Source organism: Gossypium arboreum, chromosome 7, assembly GCF_025698485.1.
Source record: "Gossypium arboreum isolate Shixiya-1 chromosome 7, ASM2569848v2, whole genome shotgun sequence".
In the NCBI taxonomy this organism is placed as follows: domain Eukaryota; kingdom Viridiplantae; phylum Streptophyta; class Magnoliopsida; order Malvales; family Malvaceae; genus Gossypium; species Gossypium arboreum.
In genome coordinates, this window is record NC_069076.1 from 96,428,492 (window position 1) to 96,437,609 (window position 9,118).

The 9,118-nt window shown below is 30.4% G+C and overlaps 1 protein-coding gene across 1 annotated transcript; it reads left to right on the forward strand.

The window, feature by feature from the left end:
- Window positions 1-3,005: 3,005 nt before the first annotated feature.
- On the forward strand, window positions 3,006-6,290 carry LOC108470056 (protein CANDIDATE G-PROTEIN COUPLED RECEPTOR 2-like). The gene is made up of 7 exons (XM_017771246.2): window positions 3,006-3,117; window positions 3,242-3,546; window positions 4,134-4,325; window positions 5,035-5,197; window positions 5,296-5,398; window positions 5,923-6,004; window positions 6,095-6,290. The coding sequence occupies exons 2-7, from the start codon at window positions 3,268-3,270 to the stop codon at window positions 6,170-6,172; spliced, it is 897 nt and encodes a 298-aa protein (XP_017626735.1). The 5' UTR covers window positions 3,006-3,117; window positions 3,242-3,267; the 3' UTR covers window positions 6,173-6,290.
- The last annotated feature ends 2,828 nt before the right edge of the window (window positions 6,291-9,118 follow it).

Here is a 9,118-nt window from a genome sequence, read left to right on the forward strand (position 1 = left end):
AGAAAGGCACGATCAAATTGTATCATATGTCAAACATTTGATAGTCTTTCAATCTTTCTCCTTGAAATCACCTAGTTTTTTCTCATTAATAACCACGTCTAGACCTTAGTGAAAGAGAGCATTTAGAACCTCATTTTGTCACATACTGAAATGGCTTGTGCCATTGAAGATCTCCACTGTTAATCTAGTTTTTTTTAATGTCGGTCTCGACTACATGGACGATGTTAAAGCAATTGGATTGTCCACCATTTCAGCTATAATCTTTCAATATGTCTAAGGAAATATTTTTTGATGTGTAAGATCAATTTAAACCGCAACAACAAAGCATACTTCAAATAACCTTCGGCTCTTATACCACTTGTTATGCGAATAGAGTAAAAAAGAGTAAACTATTGTACTAGAAAACTATACTAAATTCAATTTCCAATAAAGATTTGAAGGGTCACCGACGATCTCGCTTAAAACTCAACCTCTTAGACAAAATCTCCCTCCAAAGTTATTTAATAGCACAATATATCATTACAAATGTACCCTACAAAATATTGAAAGGGAAAGAATAAAGAACATGAGAATTTAACGAGGTTTGGCAAATTACGCCTACATCATTGTATAGTACCAAATATATTTCACTACAAACGATACAAGTGAAAAATTACAATTAGAAAGAGGAAAAAATTGTATTACGAAAAACATGACAAATTTTGAAATGACTTAAAGGTGGAGAGACCACCTCTATTTATAATAGTACAAGCACTCAATAACCTTGTATTTTTTAATATGGGATTGTTCTATTTTAATAGAGCTTAGTGCCCTTACCAAAAAATCGCAAACCTATTGGATGTCCGTGGTTATATAAAATAAAAAAGAAAGTAGATGGCACACTTGATTGTTATAAAGTTCGATTAGTGGCACAAGTGTATGCTCAAAAACAGGTTTTGATTTTCAAGACACCTTCAGTTCTGTAGCCAAACCTTACACAGTTTGAACTATCATTGTATTGGTTGTTACTCACAAGTGGTCACTTTGACAAGTAGATATCAGTAACACATTTCTTAATGATAATATGGTGGAGGAAGTTTATATGATGCAATCACCAGGATTCGAACAAGTTGGTGCTAATGGAGAACCTTTGGTATGTAGGTTACACAAGTCCCTTTATGGTCTAAAACAAGCTCCCGGAGCATAGTTTCACAAGCTTAAAATATTTATGGTCAAAGAACTCAATTACATCACTTCTATAGTTGATCCCTCTTTGTTTATAAGGACGGGTTCATCTTACTTACCTTGTCTGGTTTACTTTGATGACATTATTTTTACTGGAAGTGACCAAAAGGAGATTGACTGTTATTCAACAACTGAACCTTGAATTTTCTCTCAAGGATCTTAGAGAGCTAACCTATTTTCTTGGTCTTGAAATTCACAGGCATAACGATATGATTCGTCTCCCCCAAAGGAAGTATGTCAATTATGTGCTTCTCAAAGCAGACATGTCAAGTTCCAAGTCAGTTCCTAAGCCCATGATCACATCTCTTATGTTGTCAGCTACAGATGGATGTCCTTTATCACCTGAATATGCTCTCAAGTATCGAATCATAGTGGAGGATTTCAATACATTTGCTTAACTAGACCTGACATTGCTTTTTCGGTCAACAAGGTCGATCGGTACATGCAATAACCTTCGAACAAACATTGACAGGTTCTCAAATGAATACTCAGATATTTGCAAGGCACAATGGCTCATGGACTGGTATTTACACTGGCAAACCAGCTTACTCTAACTGATTTCTCTGTCTCTGATTGGGGCAATTCTCATGAGGATCATTGATTTACCTCTTGATTTTGTATCTACCTCTGAGGCAGAATATTGCAGTATAGCTAATGCAACAACTGACTTACCTTGGTTTGGGTAGTTGTTGAATGAACTTGGTGAGAAGATAGTTGGAGTGCCCACCATTTGGTGTGATAATATGGGCGCAGTTCAAATATCAACCAACCCCGTCTTTCATGCCAAAATTAAGCATGTCGAAAAAGGTTGTGCAAGGACAATTGCAAATCAACCATGTTCCAGCCCAAGAACAAGTTGTTAATCTATTCACCAAGCCACTTTCTAAAGGTCTGTTTGTTCGTTTAAGATCAAAACTTGGAGTTTGTCCTATAGAAGCAGATCAAGTTTTAAATGAAAAGAAAGTAGAGGAAATGTTAGAGTATAATAAAGCACATGTTAAATATGTATCAGTCAACTTGACTAACTGTTAGCTGTTAGTTGTTATAGGCTGTTACGTTTGTTAGCTGGTTACACTGACGGAGCCTAAAATTTATTTTAAAGGGATCGAAATTAAATTATAATTTTTATAATAGTAAAAATATAATTTTATTATTTTAGTAGTCTATATCTTTAAAATTTTAAAAGATTAAATTAAATTTTATCAAAAATTAAAGTACAATTATATATATATATATATATATGCTAGTGTAAAACTCATTTGTTGATAGGGATGGAGTTTTATCTCAATATCTTTTGCTCATTTCAATATATTCTTTGTTTTCATTTCCTTTCCTTGATTGTTTCTTTTTATGTTCATTTCGGGTTAATTTTTCAATAAAATGTACTACAAGTTTTATACCCTTTATAGATTTGAAATTTAATTTTTTATTTTTAAATTTTAAAATTATAATCTAATGGTTAACCTCATTAAATTTATTTTTGTTAAATTTACAGATTTAACAATTTAAAATAAATAAATACTCACTTTGATGGCCATGCTATAAAAATAGAATTTAGCTGACAATTTAAATAATATTAATAATTAGATCTATATTTTTAAATTTAAAAATAGAACAATTATATCTCATTAAATTTTTAAAAATAAAAATAGGAGATGAGTTCCAAATGGTTGAAGAGTAATGGATCCTAAACCACAATTTTAAAATTTAATATATTATAATTAATTTAAAATTAAAATAAAATATTTTATTATTAAATAATATAATTGATGTTATCCAAAAGCGGAGTAAGGTATAAATCAAAGATTAAAGTTTACTGGAAGCTTAAACTCCATTTTCAAATCGTTGACAAGGTTTTTTACTCTTTTTTGATTCCTCAAATTGTGATTTCAGGTATTTACGTTAATCCTCAATTTCCATAATTTTTTTCCCTGTTTTATATTTTAATTATTAACCAATCGGCCCATCGAAAATAATGATCAAATCTCCAATTTTCGATCCCTGCCGTTACTTCTAGAGTTCCTTTCCCCCAATTCTCCCGAGATGCACAACTACATCCACCAAATAATCACAAACGCTTCAATTCCTCAGCCTTCCACCTCTGAAATCAACGGCCAAGACGGTCAAAACGATCGGCAATGCCATGGGTTCTGGTACGACGCCGTTCTGGTGGTTCCCGCGTTTCTGTTCTTGGTGTACCTGGCGGTGAACGCTAAGAAGAACGTTGAGAAGCTGAGAAATGGAAGGTCGTATGTTGTGATTTCATATTATGCCCTTCTCTGGCTTGCTAGTGGACTTAACCTCGCTTGGTGTTCTTTTCAGGTATATCTCCGATTTCCTCTGCCTTTGTTTTTCATTAAAAAAAGAGTCTATCTTACTTGAATTTAATTGTGAACTTAATAGAAAGTTCTCTGTGCTCTTTGCCCTTCTGTTACTTTGAATCTGGTGAGTAAATTTTGAAAAAAAAAAAATTTGATGTTGTTGGGGAGAATGTTGATACTTTATCTAAGGATAATGAAAAAAAGAAGAGAAATTTGTGATTATGCATTACATCTTACGTTTATGCAGTTTTGATCAAGTATGATTTTGTTTAGCTTTCTGATTTAATAATTTTAAAGCAAATAGAAAAAGTAACAACCAAATGAACCGTTATTTAATACAACCTTGTGAAACATATTTCTAGACATGGAAATCCCTCCCAAGTACATGAAAAACCTGAAAATATTGATGATAACCTGAGCCCGGTTAACATATATTTAATTTTTCCTACTTTTTGTTTGTAAGATTTAAGATATGACAGTGGAAAGAAGCTAAAATTACTTATTCTTTCACTCAGAATTGACACTTTCAAACATTGCTTGCATCGGATTTTTAAGAGTTTCTGATTGTTGACCTTGGTTTATGAACAGTCATGGCAATGTGCTAATGGAAAGGAGGTTGCTTGGAATCTTCTGTCGCTGTTTACCACCTCTGGGTTGTTATGTTTAGAGATCAGTTTAGTGGGCTTTTTACTTCAGGAGAGTTACACAAGTGGGCGGGAAGCTTTAGCACGTATTTTCACCATCTCAGGGATCATTGCTGGTGTTGATATGCTTCTCAAGGTAACTTTTCAACATCAGTTGACAATGTTAAATTGTTGAATATCATTCATGGCTTGGGAATTGAAGGAGCAGTAAATCATTGTTGGAATATTTAAGATATCAAACAGCCTCCCGTTATTGCAATGTTGATGTTTTCATGCATTAGATATTGTGAATAAAGGATCTCCTAGGACATAATGGTTGTTTATGCTATTACTTTTGAACATAATCTACTTATCTTGCTGGTTAGCTGGGTATCCGTTATTACCACTTTTGATAACTTCATTTACTGGTGAAATGCAACTTGCTTCTAGAAAGTGGAGAACCTCATCATCTTTGATGTTGCTGTAGTTGTTCTTTGTAGAATCATCAAGGACAAGTGATTTTACCTTTTTGGGTCAACTTGAGGAAGTAAGGGGCAGGGGAGCTATTTGGATGACCTTTTACTTTATTTTTGAAAGAAGTAGAACTTGGCCTTTGAGGCGTTATTGTGAACCTTTGGCAACTTCCAAAACAAACCTAAACTGTGCGTTTATGAGATTATTTTTCTTTGTCAACAAGTGGATTCATGGTATCTTAATTTATTAGTTTCCCTGACTTGTATTCTTAAGTTATACTGATAGTTCACACAAGTACACACACCATTTTGGTAATTGTTCAATAAATCATCTTAATGAATTTATTTTGTGCTGCTATTTTCAGCCATCTTCCTTGTATGACTCTTTTTCAGGCAATCTACATTTTTGGATTTGGGGTCCCACTCTTCTTCAATGATGTTGGAAGCATTCATCAGATGATGTGGGGATTATGGACCATCCAAAAATTACTGCTTACTGCAGTTTATGGCTTCATCTTGTTTGTGCATTTCTCAAAATGGAAACAGAAACTGCCCCGTGAGTACATTTTTTATTTTAAAGTGAGACATTCTTTTCTTGACCGCATCGACATGCTAATCTATTAACTTATCGACATTCATTTCAAAATTTTGCAGCTCGACCCGCGTTCTACAACTATGTAGTTATCATGTTTGCTGTTAATGGTATTACACTGTTTGCTTCTGGTCTTGCTGCTATTGGAATAGGCTTTAGCATTTGGTAGGTTCTGCTTTTTTCCTCTTGTGATTGAAGCATTTGATGCCTAGTAATTGTCGATTATGTTGCTGTGACTTTATGTTTCTTGAAGCACCAGTATATTCAGGTATGGGCATGGGGATATGACCTTTAGATAAACCTGTTAATTTTAATCTGAAGGCAAAAACACAATCCGATCTACCTAAGCCTAAACTCGATTTGATCTTAAAAAGTCAACTGCTTGAATCTGTCAAACCTGAACCCTGACTCGAAAAACCAGATCTTAAACCCAAATGACAGAATCCCAAATGACTTCATTCTGAAACAACATGAACTGATCAGTAAAATTAAAGCATGAATTGACCCGATCCAAAACCTGTCTACCCTACCCAATTGACAGGATTACCTTAAAAAGACTCTCTAATATCCATGTATCCAACATTTGTAACCGAGTCCAAATAGCCTAGACTGTCAATCAAAGTTCCATATCATCAGAAAGAGACCATGAATCAGGGTTTGCATATTAACATGCTACGTATTTTCTGCAGGTTGTACAATTTGACCATCATCTGCTATCATTCGCTTTATCTACCTTTCCTGTATGTAACTTTCCTAGCTGACTTTTTCCGGGTAATCTTTCCCTGCGACATGTAGTAGCAATCTCTTATGGTTTCCACCCCAATTGTTCAGTAATAGTAACAAAGTTGTATTGATGAGCAGGAAGAAGATTTTCTGTTGGATGATGCATATTACTCAGAGATGAGAGATGCAGGGTTCTTTGATGCAGATTGGGATTAGTAAGTAAACCTTTTTGCATCGAAATGTATGTAACACTGGGTAAGAACATTGATTACATACTTTGTAAATAAATTCAAAAGGGTTAATAGTAAATTTACTGATATACTTATGAGGGCAATTTGAATTATTTTCGTATAGGGTTGCTCATGGTTGACATTCGAATTTTAAACTTGTTTGATCTCTCAACTAGTAAGAGTGACTTTATGAACTAATTGGCTATGCCCCTCAATCTTAGGACGGTTTAGGGGTGTAATTGAGTTGAGTTTAAAATTTTAAGAAGAGCTTGAGCTGTATTAAATTTTTCAATACTCATCCCCCCCCTAAAAAAAAAAATTTACTCCTATTCAAGTTAACTAATTATTATTTTGTTCGATTTAAAAATATATATTCTTTAATTCCCATTTCAATGATATAAATGACATGTTAAACTGTGCCACATATCAAGTTTTAGTTTGTCGCTAATGCCACACTTGTTTTTTTAACGGTGTTACTGATTGTGTCAAAATTTTCAAAGCCGAACTGGAAATTGGGGCATACTTTAGGGTTTTTTTTTTTTTTTTACTATTAAAGTTCTAAGGTAGCTTAACGCTTCCTTTGAATCACCTGTATGATTGGCTTCGGTTTCATTAAAATCAACGTAAGAGTGTGGTAGGATGAGAATAAAATGACTAAGGATATTATATTAAATTTATAAATATTTGTTATCGTTTATTAAAAATGATATATAATAAATGTAAATTATTTTATTTTTATAAAATTATTAAAATATGAGAAATTGTAATTTTATTTAATAAAATGTATCTTTATATTTGTTATAAATATTTTAATTAATTATTTCATAATCATTTTAAATTATTTATTATATTAAATTATAGATATATATTAGTTTATTAAAATTTAAATTAATAAAATTATTTAACTTATACAAAGAGAAATAAACAAAGAGAACATGAAAGTGAGAGGACAAAGCATAAGGTGCATGTATAAAAGAAAAGGAGGGATACAAAAGAAAATAATTAAATGAAACAATTAATATAATTATAAATGAAATACTTAAATAAATTAATATAAAAATGCATTGAAATATAGGTCCTTAAATATGTATATATAAAGCTCCATGTGATGACTTGATGATTAAGGGTGTTCATTGTCTCAAGTGTAGCTTGTGTTTGAGTCACATCGATTGTTCGAGTTTTGTCCTATTATTAAATGTAAAAAGAAGTGATGACTTCATTCTCAAGTTAAACTTTTGGTTACTTGGTTGCCTTAAAAGCTCAAATATTTTCTTAAAATATGAAATGGATTCTAAGAAATTTAATAATTCGTAATATATGAAAAATTAATTGATACATAAATAGCTTTTAAAACATGAAACATGAAAATGTTTTTACAAAAATTAAGCAATCTGTAAAAGTGTTACTTAAAACATGAATTTTTTTCTAGAAAATTAAGTAATTCATAAAATATGAAAGAAGTCCAAGAAATTTATTTACGGGACATGAAAGAATTGCTTAATACATGAAAAAGATATAAAACAATAAATTTTTCAAGAAATAAAGTAATTCGTAAAATATGAAAGAATTACTTAAAACAATAAATGGATTCTAAGAACTTCAGTAATTTATAATATATGAAAGAATTATGTAATACACAAAATAGTTATTTAAAATATGAAAAGATTTTAAGAAATTAAGTAATTCGTAAAACATGAAATAATTTTAAAAAGAATTATGTAATAGGCCAATTTTGGCCTGGGCCTGAAAAAATAATAACCGAAGCCAAATGATGCAATCGGTCGAAAACAAGCTAAAAATGGCCAAATTGAAAGACAATCATTAAATTGTGGCCAAATCAAAAAGATGGAGAAAGCCAAAGGGTTATCAATTTTGTTGATTTGGTAAAAGGCTAAAAATAGAAAGATATTATTTTTATTTTATTTTATTATTAAATTAGTTAGACTATTTTTAGTAAACCTCATGTATATAAATAGAGGTATTTTGTTCTTTGAAAGGGGATGAATTACTTTTGGAGGACTTTTGGTATTCCTACTTCAATTTGAAATTAGATTATTCTCTCTTTTTCTATTTCCATTGGAATTGAATTATTTTTATTTATCTTTCAATTACGTGGAAATTTTGTCCATTTCATTTCAATTTCTTTGTTTTTCTAAATTCGTCTGATTGCTTTTAGCCCTTCTGTTTTTATTTGTTTTGCAATTAAGTTTTCATTATTCTTAATTTTGGCCCTAAAATTTGTTTTGACTACATTTTGGTCTTCCTTGAAGCTTTGTGTTTTGGAGGGTGGGGATTATTTCCCTTTTGGTCTCTCCTTGTTATTCGCACCTTCAAATTGGTCTATTTTCTTTTATTTATTTCTGATTTGCCCTAAAATTTTACTTTAAGGTTCGATTTAATCCTTTTTTATTTTCGCTATTTTATTATCAAGTTAACTAATTTAATATATTATTGCTATTATTTTTATGTTTCTACTTATATTTATTTTGTTATTCTAATACTATTATTATTTATCTAGTTTTATTTATCTATTTATATTTCTACTATTATTATATTTCTATTTATTATATTTTATTTCTATTTATATACTAATATTATTTTCATTATTACTTTTTTCCTTATATATGTTTTTTACTCTTGTTATTAACATTCTATTTATTTATTTATTTATTTTACATTTTTGTTATTATCTATTTTAACTTTTTATGTAACGCTCATTTTAATTTTATACATTATTTACTTTAATATTTTCATATATTATGTATTTTAAACTTTTTTGTACACATTATATATTTTGAATTGTTTATATATTATTTTTAAAGAAGTTTTATATATTATTTTATCTTGAATGGATACTATTTTTAAAAAAATTATTTTATAACTTTAGATCGCTTTTATAACATCTATTTTGAATCCTTTTTATGTATTCTTT